Source organism: Pleuronectes platessa, chromosome 24 (assembly GCF_947347685.1).
Source record: "Pleuronectes platessa chromosome 24, fPlePla1.1, whole genome shotgun sequence".
NCBI classification, from domain to species: domain Eukaryota; kingdom Metazoa; phylum Chordata; class Actinopteri; order Pleuronectiformes; family Pleuronectidae; genus Pleuronectes; species Pleuronectes platessa.
In genome coordinates this window covers 10,798,754-10,817,164 of record NC_070649.1, presented here as the reverse complement: position 1 = coordinate 10,817,164, position 18,411 = coordinate 10,798,754, and the positions used below count along the sequence as shown (strand labels likewise).

The 18,411-nt window shown below is 43.1% G+C and overlaps 1 protein-coding gene and 1 long non-coding RNA gene across 3 annotated transcripts; one reads left to right on the top strand and one right to left on the bottom strand.

Moving 5' to 3' along the window:
- Window positions 1-317: 317 nt before the first annotated feature.
- LOC128430809 (uncharacterized) lies at window positions 318-16,774 on the bottom strand. 2 transcript variants are annotated; one of them, XR_008334075.1, is made up of 4 exons: window positions 16,727-16,774; window positions 5,640-5,880; window positions 674-1,681; window positions 318-469 (listed from the first exon to the last, which is right to left on the bottom strand). It is a non-coding gene; the product is annotated as an uncharacterized LOC128430809 (long non-coding RNA). The 2 variants fall into 2 exon arrangements; XR_008334076.1 differs by lacking the exons at window positions 5,640-5,880; window positions 16,727-16,774 and adding an exon at window positions 4,052-4,441.
- ndfip2 (Nedd4 family interacting protein 2) lies at window positions 5,661-14,588 on the top strand. Its single transcript, XM_053416871.1, has 8 exons — window positions 5,661-5,856; window positions 9,841-10,063; window positions 10,301-10,431; window positions 10,654-10,741; window positions 10,968-11,092; window positions 11,370-11,436; window positions 11,767-11,872; window positions 11,949-14,588. The coding sequence occupies exons 1-7, from the start codon at window positions 5,830-5,832 to the stop codon at window positions 11,868-11,870; spliced, it is 765 nt and encodes a 254-aa protein (XP_053272846.1). The 5' UTR covers window positions 5,661-5,829; the 3' UTR covers window positions 11,871-11,872; window positions 11,949-14,588.
- Window positions 16,775-18,411: the final 1,637 nt, after the last annotated feature.

Below are 18,411 nucleotides of genomic sequence, written 5' to 3'. Positions count from 1 at the left end.
CCCATGTTTATGTATCTATAAATGATACAGATAACCTGTGACACCCCCCTTAGCTACTAAGAAAAATAAGGATCTCCACTGTCTAAATGCCCCTGAGCAAGGCACCTTACCCCCCCCCCCCCCCCCCCCCCCAACATCTGCTCCCCGGGCGCCGTGCATGGCTGCCCACTGCTCTGTGTGTCCTGCTATTTTCACCAGATGGGTCAGAAACAGAGGACAATTTCCCTCATCTGCATGTAGTGTGACTGTGCATGTGTGTTTGGGATTAATACATGTATCTTATCTATCTTATCTTATGATGATACACATCTACCTGGTCCAAAGTCTGAATGATGCCAGCAATCTTCTGTCGTGTTGCTCCTCCTTTGGAACGGATGACTCTCATCAGCTCACTGGAGTTCATGTCTAACTGGGCCATGAATTTTTCCTCCAGGGGAACAGCCATGAGCCTCTGGAACTCTGTGTTGATCTTAAAACAAATGACAATTGAAATGGTATCCTTACACAAACGGACTGGTACACAACCTTAGGTTTTACTAAGTAGCCACAGAAGTATGCATATACAACCACAAAAATGTAAATACACTTTTTGAAGTGTAACAAATATGGAAACTATGGACTACCAATTAATACAAAAGCTGAGAAACTTTGATTACTTCAGTTCCCTAATTACCTCTCTTTTTTGGAAGAGTCCTGGCCATCTGTCCTTGAAATATTTTAGGCTGGGCTCTTTGTTAATGACCTCTTGTCTTCTGTAGGCAAATGTGAGAGCCATTTTGTCCGCGATGACTCTTTCGTTACTCCTTGTACTGACCTCCCTCTGAAGTTCAAGTCTCTCTTTTTCAAGGCTTTCCAGAGTCTCACCAATGGTTAGGGATGGGGAAAAATTTGCTTCAGCTCGTTTTGGCCTCTTCACTTTTTTAAGCCGGGAAAGCATCTGTAGTTGCTTTGGATTTCAGGGAATTTACTGACAGCTCTGGACACCCCTGCAATTTCAGCTGAGTCCTGAAGTTCCCAACTTTGTACTTCAGTCTCTGTTTCCAACCGTAGCACCCATTAAATGAGCAAGGCTCCTTTAAACAAGGGTGCTTCTTGATTAAGGCCTCTGCAACTGTGCAGAAATGGGCATCTTCTGGGTAAGCTTTGTACTTGAACATTTCTTCTGCCAGTCTATTCAGGATATCAGACTTCATTCGGGAAGTGAGGGTCAATATTTTGAGGCTGACGCGGTACTCAGAATTCCCCTTCTCTAGTTGCAGCCCTGTGTCGTACGAAAATCGAGGTAGTGGGAAGGCCGCTGGCCACTGTTGTTTTCGAGATGACACAGACTCAGGGGACGAGAGGAGCACTGTATCATTTGATCCGCTGAAAAACTGTCATCAGACTCAGTTGACAGATGATGTGGTCTCAGTGGCACTGTTGATTTGTTTGCTGGTGGATCACCTTGATTGTCCCCAAATCCTGAAGCTCAGTGGTAGAATTCAGGTTGAAAAAGTCGTTGCCAAAATCTGGGTCCATGTATTGTACTCTGATGTTGCCCTCCAGCCCAAAGGTATTCTTTATCTTGCGGAGAAGGTCATCCAGTGAGTTTGGGATTCCATCTGGAATGGGTCAGTTTTTCAACGTTGATCTCCCCCAAAATCACCTTCAGCTTTGCAGGCGTTGAACCAGCCGTGGCAGTCTGAGAAGAGAACACAAGCAGAAGGTTCAGTATATGAGGCACCCCCCCTCTAAGCAAATTTGACTATGTTCTAATAAAGCAGTAGAGCAACTAAAGTAAATGTACTATAAAAAAATCAAGGTACTAAACATGAGTATTTACATTTTAATCCACTATTTTGCGATCATAAGCTCTATAATGTCCTGCATACCATCCACTGAGCTTCTTCACAATGAAGATGAGCTTGTCCTGCAGTATTACCATTTGGATGATTTCACTAAACTCAGTCAGTCCTCCCAGTGAGCCATGGGTCAAGATCATCCCGCACTTGTATATACGGACCTATGTACTTAAGTACTTATGTACAATAATAATGGATTTTCATTCCTCCACTCCATCATCAAAGCAGAGTTAGTATTGACCCAAATAAATCAAATGAATACCTAAAAGCAGAAACCACACAAATACTATAATATTTCATGGGTTGAGTAACCGTGTTGCCCCAAAGGCCCTAGCAGTTGTATGAAAGTAAATTCCAGGAAGTTTGAGTGCAATTCTGTCACGCCGCTGCGAGAAGGGACAAGTGAAAAATGGCAGTTTTACTGATACTTGTGCTTCTTCTCTTTCTTTAAATCTAAGTATCAAATGACAAAAACAAATAAAAATAGGATTATTTCAGTGGCACTCTTCTTTTGCCGAGGTAAAGATGTCAAATAGCAAAGGGTCGGGGAAACAAACATGTTGTTGAGCTACAGGCCATACATTTGAGTTTCCGTTTAATAAATTGTCAGTTAGCTGGGTTTCAAACAACGTGACTTGGTCCGATAAAGAGCGCGACGATACCTCCTAATTATTAACTACACTGAAACCTTCAACTCATTGTCCCAATTTTTTTCATCTCATATGAGACTGGGCGGGGAAGCACCGTGAGCACATTTAGTGCGACAATCAAAGGAGATGATGATCGAGAAGATTCCGCATTTGGAAATTTATTACATGATTGACAAACGTGTATTTTATGATTAGATATATACTATTACCTACATGTAAATACTATCTTATAAGTAGTCAAATAAAGTTGGTTTCAGGTGCGGTGAAAAAACTACGGTGGCCCTGAGAGCTCAACGAACAGCAACTTAAGAAAACACATGCAAGTTGACAAAACACAAGCAAAGTAAGAAAACATCTTCATCAATTTCACAACACAACACAACACATTACAGAAACGCGCAGCAAATAGACAAACGCCCTGCAAATAGACAAACGTGCTGCAAATAGACAAAAGCGCTGCAAATAGAGAAACGTGCAGCAAATAGACAAACGCGCAGCAAGTAGGGTAGAAAACACAACGGAAGTGTTTCCAGAGGACAGCTAAAAGTGATGGACACTGCTGCCACAAAAACGTCCAATACACCATAGAAATTCGGTTCCACACAGGGTTCGGCCACCCGCGGCTCTGGAGCCGAACGCGGCTCTTCGGCCCCTCTGCACAGGGGGACCGAACTTTTAAGAAGGTTGAACTTCTTAAAAGTTCAGTGAACAAACTAATGAACTAAAACACTATTTTGGACAACATACTAAGGTTGGACTTCTTATATTTTCAACAACATACTAACAATTCAGTTAATGTGTTTACAGAATGAGCTCGTTTCCGTTAAACCTTCAACACAAATGTGTTGTTTCACCTACATTGTTTGGAAATTCATAAATTTATGTGAGGGGAGCTGGGACAGCAGAAAATCAATCAGGACCGGTGACAGCTGATTTACCCGTCTCAGGAGACAGACTCATAATATGAGCAAAGCTCACCGAGACACAAGGGAAGTTGAAGTTGGACATGGAATTTATGTTTACATTTGGATTTAATAAAGTATGCCTAAAAGCTACTCCCATATCTCTGGCTTTGTGTGGGAGATTCTCGTGGCATTGCCACAGTGAGTGTTTATGTGTGTGTGTGTATGAATATATACAAACACACACACATATTCTCTGCACCTTAGCATATTTGCACTATTGCATTTTGCACGAATGCACACACTTGCATTATTGTTTTTATTATTTTCTTTAGGTGTATATATATATAAATATATTTTAGATATGTATGTTTTATCTTTATTTTAAAAAATGTGATATTCTATTTTATCTTTTTTTACTCGATATTTTTTTGTCTGCTTGTACTTTTCTGAGCATTGCTATAAGGGAGTCTGTGACTCCAGCATTTCATTGCAAGCGACTTCTTAATGTAATTATGCATACGACCATAAACTCTTGAATCTTGAATCTTGAGTGTATAAATAAATAACTTACCCCTGCTATTACAAGGACATGTCTGATTTCTTTCTGTAACCGCATCAGCCTTTAAAACAACAAACCATAAAGTGTGTCTGTTACCCGCTGAGAGTTTAACATTACATGCAGTTAGTCCATGCAGCCACCAGAGGACACTGTGGTGCACCACCTCCAGGGAACTTCACTGCCTTTCTGTGCGTGCAGCTGAAATGATGGTCGGGCTCCATATGACGACATCGGCACAAAACGCTGGAATTCGGACCTGGGTCGTTTAGGCTTCGTTTTTGGATTGCGGCAGAAAGTGGAGACTGAAGAATAAACCTTAATAAAGGCTTTGTGGTACCATTGCAAAATAAAACAGTGTCAATGAGCTAGTAGACTGAAACTCTATTCTTTGTTTCCACTTATTTTGAACCTCTGCAACAATGACAGTCTCCTCCAGAGGGGATATAACTCCAGAAAACTGCTACATTTAAATTGATCACTTATTGGTGTCATTTGTGTGTGTTTTTTTTCTGAGTTTGTTAGTTGGGTTAATAAGTTAAGGGGGTGAAGGGACAGATAGATGACATGTGTTCAAGGGTCATGAGTTTTTCATTCAAGGCCACATTCTGACCACGAGTTGGGACCTCATAGGCTAATAGAAATGCATTATTAATGCTGCCATTAATAATAAGTGGCAAAGACAGACTGAACTATACTATCAAATATACTTCAAGTTATTTGGGCCTTTTTTAGAAACGAAACTTATTGGTCACCATCTCTGGTAAAATCGAAGTCATGTGTGATTCTTTTCAGCATGGAAAGTTGCCGCTGGTGGATTGGACTTTGGCTCCACCTACTGGTTTCACTTATTTACCATTTCATTGTGCGTGTGTATTTGCGTCATCACAATTCTTCAATCCTTGGAAATCCGTGTTCAGCCCCCGCCGTCAAGTTAGCCAGACGCGCAATATGATCACACAGAAGACATCACGGTTTCAAAATAAACTTTCCCTGGGCGCTAGTTTCACATAGAAAGGAAGACCTCAAAATACTTAGAGAAAAAAATAACCTTTCACAATAATACTCTATCATTAAGTAGCCAAATATAAAACTATTCATTTGACAGCAGTGATACAAAGATTTAAGTTTCATGAAAATATCCGCTTATTTTACGGCTGCTATGAATTTGTTCATAATTACTAAATAACACTAGACTAAACATAGAGATAGATTTTTGGGGTTCCATAAAATATGCCAATATTTAAAGAAAATCAAACATTATTTAGTGGACATATAGTGTGCTCAATGAACAATAACTAATCAGCACAAGCTACTTATTCATGTACATTTTTTAGGAGAATACATCATGTTAGAACAATGAAAAACGGACACATAATAATAATAATACTATATACATATGGTCACAATAAATGGCAATTCTAGAATTTAGAAAATTGGTCCGAATATGCATAATAATAATGGTTTAACTAATTTTGAAGAATTTAACTAGTACTGTGACTACTGCAGCTACTACCACCACTAATAATAATAATAATTATAATAATAATAATAATAATAATAATAATAATAACGACAATAATTGAACCATATATTTCACAATTTAGTACAAATAAAGTATGTTTAGTTATAACGCTGTAGTGTGTCATTTATTGTGAAGTGTGCAACAGGAAGTGTCACGGTGTACCTTGAGCTTGCCTCCCCGGGATTCCCAGTTATTTTCCTGAGCAGCACTACGGAGGGTCGCAGCCATTTCTCTCCCCTGTTGACCAGCGACAGTTTGACAGGAGCGTCCCCGGATCGCGACGCTCGCGGCTCGGACACACTCAGCAGTCGGACTCCCCTCGGCCGGATCTCCCAGCTGAACCGAACCGGGGATGGACCCAGCGAGCCGATACCAAACGGTGAGTGTGGCTCTCCAGCTCGGCCTGTGACACACACACAGGAAGAAAGGCCCTCGATCAAACATAAAGCCACAACTACACAGCACTGGCATTCAAACAACACGCCACATCACAGCGGCAACAAAAACAACACACACTATTGACTCCTGTTGCGGATTTCTCCTCTCGTTACTTAGTTTGGACTGCCAACCTACGAGTGGACACTTCCGCATCGGCTAGGCTAACTTTAGCTAGCCTTAGCCCCCGCGGGCCTGTGGAACCTGCAGCCTGAACTGAATCTCCCACACACTTGATGGTCAGACACGTGGTTGTGTTTACATGAACCTTTTTAAACCTGGGACCACACACGGCTGTTGTACGCGACAGTTTGCTGCGGATTCGTGTTAGCATGACAGGAGGCTAGCTGGCTAACTGTGGCTCAACGGTGGATTCTGCTACCAACATTAGCATACACCACTAATGCTAATGACTGTTATTGTTAGTACTTACATGGAATTGTGTTGTATTTTAGGTGGACCCTGAGTCACACTTTCAAACAACACACTTACTAACTACGTTTATAACAATCATATCTCACTTGCTGCTATTACATTTTATTTTTTTGTATTTACGTTGATCCAGACTTTCTACAAGAAAGAACTTTCAGAACAATAATAGAAATATCTTTACTTGCTAGTATTTTATGGGATTGAGTTATAATTTATCTGAACTGTGACTTTCTATAATAAACAAACCTAATAATATCTTAACAACCAACTCAATAGGCCAACTAGTACTTTGATCACTAACTGTTTCCAAAGTACATCTTGTTGTTGTTCCTGTTACAGATTCGAGGGCAGCGCACTTTGTGTTCCCACTGCCAGGCTAAACCCTCTAACGATCATTAAAACATGGCCTCTCCCCCACTAAGTGGTAAATATTTGAGTTTGCTGTGCGGTCGGAACACGTGAAGGCGATTTCTCCGATGGATTAGCGGGCGTGTGCTCCAAACAACAGCGGCTCAGAAGTTCGGGGAACAGCGGTGACCACGTCGGGATAGAGTGCACTTTGTGCTCGGGACGCCTGGGGTTCTGGGTGTGCCAGTGTGATCCCCACAGGATTCGCATTGTGCCAGAGTGCGAGCTGGTGTTGTGCTCTTGACATTTCCCCGTTAACACAATACCAGATGATCCACGGCAGAGTATTAGGGCCAGGTTGAGCAAAAACATTCACAAATCAAGTCATAACGTTACAAGAGGAATGTCCTAATGAGAATAAAACTTGTGATTTAACACGATTAAAGTCATAATCTTTTTGGAAACCTACACTAAAGCAGAGGACTGTTCTGCTTTGATACTCTGTCGCAATATACAACATGGGAGAGTGGATTCTCAAGGATTATTTTACATGCTGCTCAGGATAGTCCTCTTCTCACATGTTGTGGTGTTTACCTCCTGACGGCCACATACTCTCCAGTGGATTTTTACTTTTTTCCTTCTTCTTACAGGTTCACTGATTTGTTTCAAGTATGTTGCGCTGCTGCTCTGAGCCGGCCCGAGTATATTTGTTCACACGGGGTCGCTGATATGGCTACGTTGCTAAAGATATTATGTAATCCCCTGTGCGCGGGGGTGCATTCTGCCTTGTCCTTGATTCGGGGCCAGTTGTCAGGCGCTCGTTCACTTTCTGCCTTGTACTTCAAACCCTGCGCTGGTGGAGCTTTTACGGGCTGTTTGGAATTTTCTAGATATTTTAAACTTCCCTCTAGGTTCCACTTTACGTCTTGTGAAATGTCCGTAACTTTATTGAGCTCTTCTTAATCGGCAGATGTCTTTACAAAGGGAGTTGCTCCTGTATGTACCGGTGTCCCACAGCTAGAGCATTTCCCATTACTTCATGGAAAATCTCCCTCTTAAACGCATAATTATGACGCCGATAATTACAACTCTGAAGCGCCGGGAAAAATATAGGCTCCATTCAAATCCACAAACTAAACGGGCCTTCAGCATTTAGACGCCACCGCACCCACTTCTTCAGATAAGGCCGTGGCGAGTAAAGCTTCAAAAGCAGAAGGTCTTTAATGTTTGTCACGTCAACACGAGCCACGGGCAACTTTTCAACATTTCTTTTACAGCCACGTCCAACTTGCTCGACCGCACTTGCACAGAGACACTTTTTATTCAGACATTAAACTCGTGATTAGATTAGTCTGTGCTTATCTCGTAGAATTGTAACAGTAAACACACCGTAAATGTGATTTGTGAGCTGGTGTAATGGCTCTGCACAATACGTTTTCTTAAGTTTGCCCTGCATAGAGCGTGACACCCACGTCTTTACTCTCCCAAGGTCCATCTCAGCCTTGTTAAACAGACACTCAAATTTGACCGAGAACTTTGTGTGACCAGATTGTTTCGCTCCAAAGCTCAAACAATTTAAATCAGTTTTTAGAACTTTAAAAAATAGACTTTTACACATGTGGATTCATAAAATGAATGCACTATATGTGGCAAATAGTTAGATAAATGCCAAATAACTTTCAGATGGTTTTTAAGAACACAACCTTTGTGTTACTAAATATCTCCGTCCAGACAATAACAGGAAACATGACTACTGCTAGTGCTCAACCACGCGTGCCAGGAAAAAATCTGCTAATCTGAGTAAAGTTAAGACAAATGTCCACATTTGTGTGGACAGGGCCTCAGATTGTGACTGAATAAGGACTTCATTTTACACATCAAGCTACAAACGAAAAGCGAGCATCACATTACTTCCTCAAGGGCACCTTCAGAGAAGCCAGGAGGGGGGTGAGCCTGGATAGCTCCACCAACTCTGCCCACCGAGATTTCCCCCTCCACTATGTTCAAGACCCCTCTGTAATTTCAGAAGGTGTGTGGCTCTTTGGCCCATACAAACATTAAGGCGCTTGAGTCTGTAAATGATTCTCTCAGCTACAGCGACAACCTCCTTGACTGATCACTTTTCCAGAGGCCGTCCTCTTGTGCCAAACCAGCGCAGTTTCCCATCTCTGTGTGCAGTGTCAGACGTTCTATTCATATTCCGGCAAACACTTCTAGGTGTAATCTTGTGAGTGCCTCTCAACTAAAGCTACCAAGGGTTTTGCCAGTTGCCAACACTCAGAATGGGAAGCAGCAGCAGTCGGAAATGTTGGATTTCAATTGCTGTAGGAGAACAAATAGTCAACAATGAGACTGTTATCAATGACATCCCATAGCACTGGATTACATACAGTACATGTTTCCTTCATGCTTAGTTGGGCAATGTGAACCCAGCATGGGAACGCAGACTACTAGATAGAAGTATCACTGATCATTCAGACATAAAAAAGCTATTGCAGAAAAAACTGCTTGACTGGGAGTACTTTGAAAAACAGGGTGTGGTTTAATAAAATCTTGAGGCGTGTAACAAATAAAATGCGCATGACTTTTGATTTAATTTTCATCATCCGGCACCGTGAGGTCAAATAACAGCCACAAAATGTGCAGAAATGGCTGCAGGTAAAATTGCCAAAGACATAAAAAAGGAGACTGTTGCTTTCACTTCTAGGAACGGTACAGAAAAATTCACCCTAGAGTCCATAATGTGGACATTATGTAAAATGCTTGGGAAAATCCTTTGTGCCTGTGAGACGTAAACCAGTGAAATCCGGTGAATAATCTTTCTGCAAAAAAAAAGTCAATAAACAAAAACAGATTGTGATCAAGCCCCTTGTGTTGCATAACTTCCTGATGTTGTTGTTGTTGCTACAAACAAAGGCTGTGATGTTCAGCTGCAAAATCCCCCAAACGCAGCCCATGAATGCCGACTTTACGACTGCTCCTGTCCTCTTTTACCCTCTGCTTGTCATTTTAGTCGAGAAGCCATCACGCACTGTCCTGAAAGTATCAAATTGGAGCCGTTTATTTGAATTTTCTCAAGCAGCCACGCTTTTCATCTGACTTATCATCTGATCTGTTTCTGCCCCGTTTTCTCTTCCTCCTTTTATAGTTGCACAACGAGGACGACTCTCCGGAGGCCTCCACCAGCGAGCAGCAGCAGCAGCCATGCACTTCTGCCGCGGCGCTGGCTGGTACGTCCGGCCAGGACCTCGGCGCGGCCCAGGCCAGCTCGTCTGCAGCGGAGGCGTCGGGATCGAGGACTGACGGGGAGGCGGAGGCTCCCCCGCCGCCGTACGCGACCATCGAACTGGGAGCAACGGCTGCCGTGCCTGGTACGCCATTAATTGTGTCTTTTTAAAACGCCGATTTTCTTTACTGTAATATCTCCGCAGTGTGTTTGCATGCTTGCCACGGCAGCAGGGCTACATCAAATTTGTGGCACTTACGGGAGCGACCTCACCCACGAGTCCCTGTTGATTTCCATGGCTGCACATTACTGCTCCGGCAACTGCACAAAATGCGGCTCAATTCATAGACAAGCCTCCTTGACCACGCTGTCCGTCCCACAGAGACCAGTTACCGAAGTGACTTCCCAGTACCTCCGCCCTACAGCGTTGCCACCTCGCTGCCCACGTATGACGAAGCGGAGAAGGCCAAAGCGGCGGCCATGGCTACCTCCACTGTGGATGTGATGCCACGGGTGAGGAGACACACTCTCTCTTCAGATTTCAATCCTAACCTCCTGCTAGATTTTTAGATATTTTTTGGGGGGCCACTTGGGTGGGGGTTACCTCAGAGCATGAGCTAAAGAAAAGGTATGCACGTCACTGTTAAGACACAAAGGAAAGTGTTTTGTGAGTCGTCTGTTTGTGTATTTTTTAAACCCACCTCACGTTTATCTACTGTGGTTTGTCTGTGTCAGGACGATGAGTTCCCTCCCAGAGATGATTTCAGCGACGCTGATCAACTGCGAGTCGGAAACGATGGAATCTTCATGCTGGCCTTTTTCAGTAAGTCTGGTTTCACGTTTATTTTTTTTAATTTATTTTTTTTAAACCATCTGTTAAAACACAAGAACGGTGGATTCGGAATTATTGTGAACATTTCCACAGCCGTTTTCTAGATTAACTATCGAAAGTTTATCGAATTTGAATTGCCACAAATATCCCCGGCTAATTATTTGTTCGTGAATGAATCATGGCTATTTGACACGTTGTCTTTCTGTTTGTCCTCTAGTGGCCTTCCTGTTCAACTGGATCGGGTTCTGCTTGTCCTTCTGTTTGACCAACACCATCGCAGGACGCTACGGAGCCATCTGCGGCTTCGGCCTCTCCCTCATCAAGTGGATTCTCATCGTTAGGGTTAGACAGCAATCAATTAAATTCACTCCACCCAACAGGGCTCTTGCTAAAATAAGAATAGTCTCTAAGATTAGCTTTTTTCCCACAAACATATAAAGGAAAAACATGGTGTCTGTCTCTATAATGCAGGTCATCTGAGCCTATATGGATGAATTGATAAATGCAAGACTTATTTAAGGAATATTCATAAAAGCACGAGTAGAAGTTTACTTATTTTCTTTAGATTTCACTCCAAGTAAAAATGCTAAAAGTGATAAATGTCTTTTCCTTTGTCCAGTTCTCTGACTACTTCACCGGCTACTTCAATGGTCAGTACTGGCTCTGGTGGATCTTCCTGCTGCTCGGTGAGTTTATTGTTAAATGGTGCTGAACTTTGATTTTTAAGTATTTCCCTATCGGTCCATATACAAGCTTAGGCTACAACTCATAAATCAAATGAAAAGCATCCAGATGAGCGATTTGGCTCTGTATCGAAAGCAATCTCTGTCCACACGTAAAAAAAAGCACACAACCTTTAACATAGACTGACCATTCACAAGCCGCTGCAAACAGGAAGCAGATTGTCTACTATACGGTTGGTTTCTTAGTTGCAAACAATACAAAGATCCAGAAACAGCCTAAAGTGAAAGTTTCTGTTTTCTTCAAGCGAGTAAGTCCTCCCTCTCCCTTCACAGGTCTGCTGCTGTTCTTCAGAGGTTTCGTCAACTATCTAAAAGTGCGCAACATGTCCGAGAACATGGCCACCTCTCATCGAACGCGTCTCTTCTTCCTCTACTAAAGGTAGAGTACAAGTCTGAAAGGAACAGAAATCCGCCCATTGTAGCCTGCTCTAATGATCGCATTGGATTCCCCGCAGATTTCCACGCCATCACCATTCCTTTTCAATGTGAAGTTCCTTCCCTCCCCCTCGAATGACCTGACCGAGGAGCCGTGCAGTGAAGAGAGGACACCGGGAAGGAATGAGGGAAAGAAAGTAGGGAGAAAGTGTTCCCAGTCCCGTCAAAAAGAATAAAACGACTCGTGTAGCGGGCCGAAACCAGTACATCTTGGACGTCCCTTCCCGGGCTTCGTTTCTGTTTTTCTTTGATTCAAAGCCCCGAACGCAAGAGCACACAGAGTGCTATTGACAAAAACCTGACCTCGGCCGACACCGGCTGCAAACGCAGATGTACTAAAATCCGATTTACCTAACAACGCAAAATTAAAGCACAATGAAATAAACTCAATATTTATCTTAAAGGAACGGAAATATGGTTGCAAGAGTCATTTGATGGCGTTGCTTGCTCTGACTGCAGTGATACCAGCTAAGACCTGAATGAGTAGAGAATTCACCTTCCGCGCGCTTACTGCATCTTCAGTACTAGTGTAACCATTCCACATTGTTTAATTTTCAGGGTGTTTTTTAAAAAGTCTCACTTTTAAAGGGCCTTTGCACATCAACAGCACGAAACACGAAAACGTTCGGATGCAGATTTTGATGCACCTGACCCTACGCTATTCGGCTAATACATTGATATCAGACTGAGGCTTCAAAAATATTAATTACGTGAATTAAAGAATGAGAAAATGCTTCTTGTGTGCAAAGGCCTTCACTTTAAAATGTGTTAATTTAACACATTTAAACTTGTGCAGTGCGGTCAAATTAAATCGGATCTGCACAAACCAAACGTACAGCAACTCCAGACTCACCCAGACGTGGCTCCAGATACGACACGGGGCAGAGGGCGGCATGGATTTTGTCCAAACTCTTTCGTCATGCACAATTTGTTTTTCGACAAACAACTGGTTTAAATTCTGCGGTGACCTTTTGGATTCAGGACGGACCGGCCGAAACAGAAAACAGTTGCGGGTCATTGAACAAACGTTTGAAAGAAAAACAAACAGCAGGTAAATGCAAAAGAAATACTGACAATCTGAAATGTGCACGAGCACAAATCATTTCCCCTCCTTTTTTGGCCTTTGAATGAAAACCAACGCTGACCTATGCAGTAGCAATTGTTCTTGCATCGTGACATTTTCAGAGCCTCTACTGTTTGAATCAAAGAAAAACCAAATGTTTCCCAAAATGCCTGCAAAACCAAAACTCAATCGTGTGTTTCTGTCTCGCCAAAACGTTATCCGTTAAGCTCCCCGAGGACGGCGGCCAATCAGTGAAAGCTCCTTGGATAAATCAGTGTTTTGAGGCCGCTTGGATCAGTGGAAAGTGGCTCAAAGGCAGGGGAGGGCTAGTAGGCACCTCCACCTTTAACACACTACAGTACAGTGCAGTGATGTGTTGACGTGCCAGGCTAAAGTCAATACTCCTGAGAGTCTTATGCAATTTAGTTGTTTGCGATGGCCGACATTACTTGTGGATGTAAAGTCCTGTGATAAGGGGGATGATGGGGTTGAGTAGTGAAGCCAGCACAGATCGAGAACCAGTTACAACATCGGGTTCGGTGCAGAGGAAACTAAAAGGCTGACTGAACAAGTAACAAAATTGAATTTATTCACCGGTAAAATTGTGAGGAACATGCAGCGCTGGAAAAACCAGTAGGAAACATGACTGGCTGCACACGTGGTGCATTATTTGGGACAACACCAGCACACGGATCTCTCTCTCTCTGGGATTTAGGCTTTTTGACGATAAGATTAGATTCAACTTTCTTTCCTTTTTTCTCTCCGCAAAAGCGAGAAGCCCTTTGGTGATGGAACGTAGCTCTCGTCGTGGACGAGCCACCTTTTTAATCGTGTGATCGGAAAACAATGTCTCGCGGGACGCTGTCCGGCGCGGATGGAGCACGAGTAGTGTGACGTCATGAACCTGCTTGTTTTCCTCTTTTTTTTTTCTTACTTGATTATTTTCATCATCCGGAAAAAATGAGATGTGTGTACCAGCTTATGCCAATTCATAATATTTGCACTTTGGAGAACTTCTGTACAGAATGATTTGAGAATCTGCTTAACTTGACGTGGGGGGAGGGGGGTAGAAAAATTATTAAAAAAAAAGTTATCTTCGCCATGCAAGTTCTCAACTGGAATTTTTAATCGTCCCAAATGGATTATTTGCCTTTTGCACTTTTCATTGGTCAAAAAAACCTAAATAGATTATATTGTTATTGTGTGTCTTGTTTCATTGCTTTTAGCCCAAACTGTGACAGCTTGAGTATTGCCAAACTATATATATTTTTTAACCTTTCCTCTCTTTTTCTCTTTTCTTCTTTTGGACTCTGGTCGTATCTGACAGCAATAGCAAGCTCTTTCGATGAATTCAAGCTCTGCCGCATGGTTTCTCCACCTCAGTGAGTGGGGTTGAACATTAGGATCAGTCTAGTACGGCATACATTGTGTTTGTTTGTAAATAAATGGAGGAAAAAAATGCGACGGCGGCGGCCCCCAAAAAAATAATCCTTGTAACATCTTCTCTCGCAGTTGTTATGCATTTTATGTAAATTGTAACTGGAATTTAATTGACGGATGATGTCTTGCCAAAATGCCAATAAAGTTCAAAAGCCTGTCTGTTTTTTTTACTGTGCACGGAGCCTGAATTATTAAGCAGATTACTTGAGCTAACGTTTGCACAGGTTTAGAGTTTAGGATTCATAAAACTGCTACTTCTAATTGTCCATATTATGACGAGGTTTCAAATGTGTGAGGTCAGTTATCCCGTCAAGAATCACATGGATAAACTGTGGTATCAATATGAGCAAGACCTTTCACATTGTGTCATTTGATCCATTTTTTAAATGAAAACAGTTGAGCAGCTTCGATTAGGTTAATTCTTCACACAGGATTTTGTTTGACCCCGTTTTATCACCTTTTCACTAAAGTTTTTATGGCTTCACATTATTCTTATCCTGCATCTTTGAAAAGGTGTAAAGGTTTTTTATTTCTCTCTTATCGGCTGAGCGCTTGCATCAAGCATTTGCTGCAGTTTGTATAAAATCCATCCACTAGATGGAGCCAAACACTACCAGGAAATGCCTGGCATTTTTTCTTGACATGGGTTCACAAATCTTACTGGTGTCAAAACTCTTGAGGAAGCCTCTGTCCTTCTTTTCTTCCTGTTAACTTATTGATCTGCTACTCCCTGTTTTTTATTATATTTATGAGAAACTAATGAGTCATCCTCAGCCTCTCTCTCACCATAAAGATACTAGTTGTTTTTTTTAACCCCAATTATTCATCTATTATCCTTTGGGTTCAATTTAAAGGGATACATTCATGAGGGAGGTAGCGTTAAAAGTAGTTTTCGTATGGGACCAGTGTGAGGCTATAAATGTTTATCATCTATGAAATCCAAAAGGAGAAGTATTCTAAAACGAAATACACGTCTTTTGCGCTTTTATTAAATGGCTCCTTTCCCCGTTGACGATCTGATATCTTAGCTTTATGGCCTCCAGAAGTCACACAGCTGATTTGTGAACCGTTTTACTCTTGGAGTTTTATCGAAGTTTAAATGGCGCCGTGACCCTAACCGCAGATCCGAGTTTGGCGGTCCCACTCGGAGGGGCCTGATAGAAATAAGCCGGGGGCTCTTTAGTGCCGCTCTGGGAGAGGGTATAGCTCTCTGCTAGATCAATGTGTCCTCACACCCCAGTGCCCCAGGCCATTAGCCAGACCCTCTCTCCGGAGGCCCACACTGCGGCCTGTGTGTTGGTGTCAGAAAAGCTTGGTTTTATACGAGGAGACATTGCTAGTCAGGTGGCAGAAAACTCTTGTCCCACTATGTGTGACTATGTGCTGAAATCACTCTTCGTTTCGAACGTTATATTATTCATCAAACACCAAGGACCAACAACAGAGAAGGAAAATCCCAGAAACAAGATTAATTCAATTGAATCTACACTCACAGAAGGTCAAACATGAGTGAATGTTGGATTAATGAAGTTCAAGTACCCACGCCAAGGCTGAACAAACCTGCGCACTGTAACAAATTATATTCTTCTTTTTACTACATGGACTGCATGGGAATTCTGCGGGGGGAAATATCTCCCAATGTTAGTAAAGGTGATTTAAATAATCCTTTATCTGCCTCTTTGTCTAAATCGACGCCAACATGAAATGGGCTCCTTCTTGGCCCGTGTTCCATCCTTCGAGAAAAACGAGCCGAGGTTAAAACATAACCTCCTTGATGGAGAGAATTAACAATCAATTCAATTTTCCCACACCAAGGACAGGAGCCTTTGGACGTGGTGATTGTTAGGACACCGCCTGTTTTTACCCACAAGGTGCCACTATCGCCCACACGTTCCCCTAGCGTCTAGGTAAACCGGTGAAAACCACAGCTCTGAGGTTTGTGCTTCAGTGGAGCTCGTACAGGTTGAGCGACATGCCGTGAAAATGATTTTTTTAATTCAGTTTCTCCTTCTGAGAGGCTGGAACAACAACACGTGGTTATTGCCGGTGTTCCTAAATAACAAAAATCAGCCAAGTGGACCGATCCAGATATCATATGATTCAGCTCATTGCTTACGCTCATTGCTTCGGCTTGTTTCAACTGTACCATAAAACATGATAGATTGATCTGTATTTTCTCTATCGGCAAAACCCCCCCGTTCCTTCATGACCTCACTGAGGCCGTTCTGCGTGAGGGGCCTCACCACGTTTGCCTGATTTGCCGTGAAATCCTTCAAGCTATGAGCGGCCTCTTACCTCCTGGCAGACAGACAGGGCTCAGGTTCTGCTGCTGCTGCTCTTCCCTTCCTGTGTAAAAAATACTCAGGTTTTTGATTGTTGTCACTTAAACACAGGATGTTGTTCTCCTTTCTGTCCCTCCCTCCTGTCTTGTTTGCGTGTCTCTGACGACAGCTGTGCCCGCCACAGCTGCCGGGAACTGGCTGTTCGACCGCAGCACTGAAGGCCATGAGGCCATTTTCTTTTTGTTGGTGCGAAGCATTTTATTCTTTCATGATCTAGTATCGTCTCTAATGCCAGCTTCACATATGCAAATATCATATCCACACTTTAATGTACACCCACCAGGACTACAACAGCTGAGGCTTGAAATTAGCAGGGAAGACAAACAACCTGACCGAAGCGTCTTATAGACATGGACTTAAGACCGGATATTTTCCAGAGATTTTCAGGAGGGTCAGTCAGTTGCTCTACACTTTTCTGGAACTATTCCTGCCAGCCTAGCAGGAACTGGATATTTGGCTGGCTGGCTGGCAAAGAAGAAGAAATGCAAAAACCCGACTCAAAGTCAGTCGATTTCACAGAAACAGACAGTTACTCCGCATTGTTGTCGGTTCAAATTGTGTCAAATGTGTGAGTCATCCGAGAGCAGATGTGTCATTTCATTTAAAAGCCTCTTTTCTGTTGAAGGCCTTTGGAATAATCTCCCTCCGGCGCAGATTCTGCATCACAGGAGCGCACTGTGAATAACAATCAGTGGCCACTGGGGGAAGTCTTAAAGTAAAAGGCTTAACAGAAAACAAAATCTCAACGCTAAAAGGAGAAAAGGAAAAGAGTAGCTTATGGGCAACAGAGGAGCCCATTCACATAATGGGTTTATGTTACCTACTCGCCGATCCGCCTGCCCCCAATGTGGCCTCCTCTCTTTTAGAAGGCCCTAATGACTAACCCATTTACATAACTCCCTTCCGGTTTGCAAACGTTTCCCCCTTTGCGAGGCCCTCTCCTCCCTCTGAACCCGTTCTCCCCAGCCTTTGTTGCCCGCGAAAGCCTCTCGCCCCGGTTTTGACCAGGTGGGGCCTCGTAGCGTCCTGGTCCCGAGGGCCCAGAGGAAAGTCTGTCCCACGCGGAGAGGGAGAAAGGCGGCCGGAGAGCCGCGCTGACAATCTCTGTCAGCGGCATATCTGAGGGCCTCGGCTGCCTGGCTACTGTCAAGCACGTGTGCCTGTGCCTGTGTGTGTGCCTGTGCCTGTGTGTGTGCCAAACCAGGTGAAGTGTGTATCTACGTTGCCCTGCTGTAAAGTGTGTGGGTGCCTCTACGGACAGCTTGACTTAGACAAACAAGCCAACATACTGAACAGTGCTTTTAAACATTTCATATACACATGCACTAATTAGCTAAACCATTTAGCTGTCTTATTGAGAGTTAAAGGGGACATATTATGAAAATTCCACCTTTGTAGTGCTTCTACATGTTAATTTGGGTATCTGGCATGTCTATCGTCCCAAAAACTCTGGAAGAAAACAACTCCCACGATTTGTTGTGGTTCCTCTATGTTAGAAACAATACGCTAGAGTGTGTAGAATGGGATTACGGCCGAAATAAACGTCATAGCCACACCATGCCCATGTAGGGAGTCTCGCTACATAGCCTTGGAAGAGCGAGCTACGCTAGCCTGGCTCCACCGACCCAGTTAGCTCGC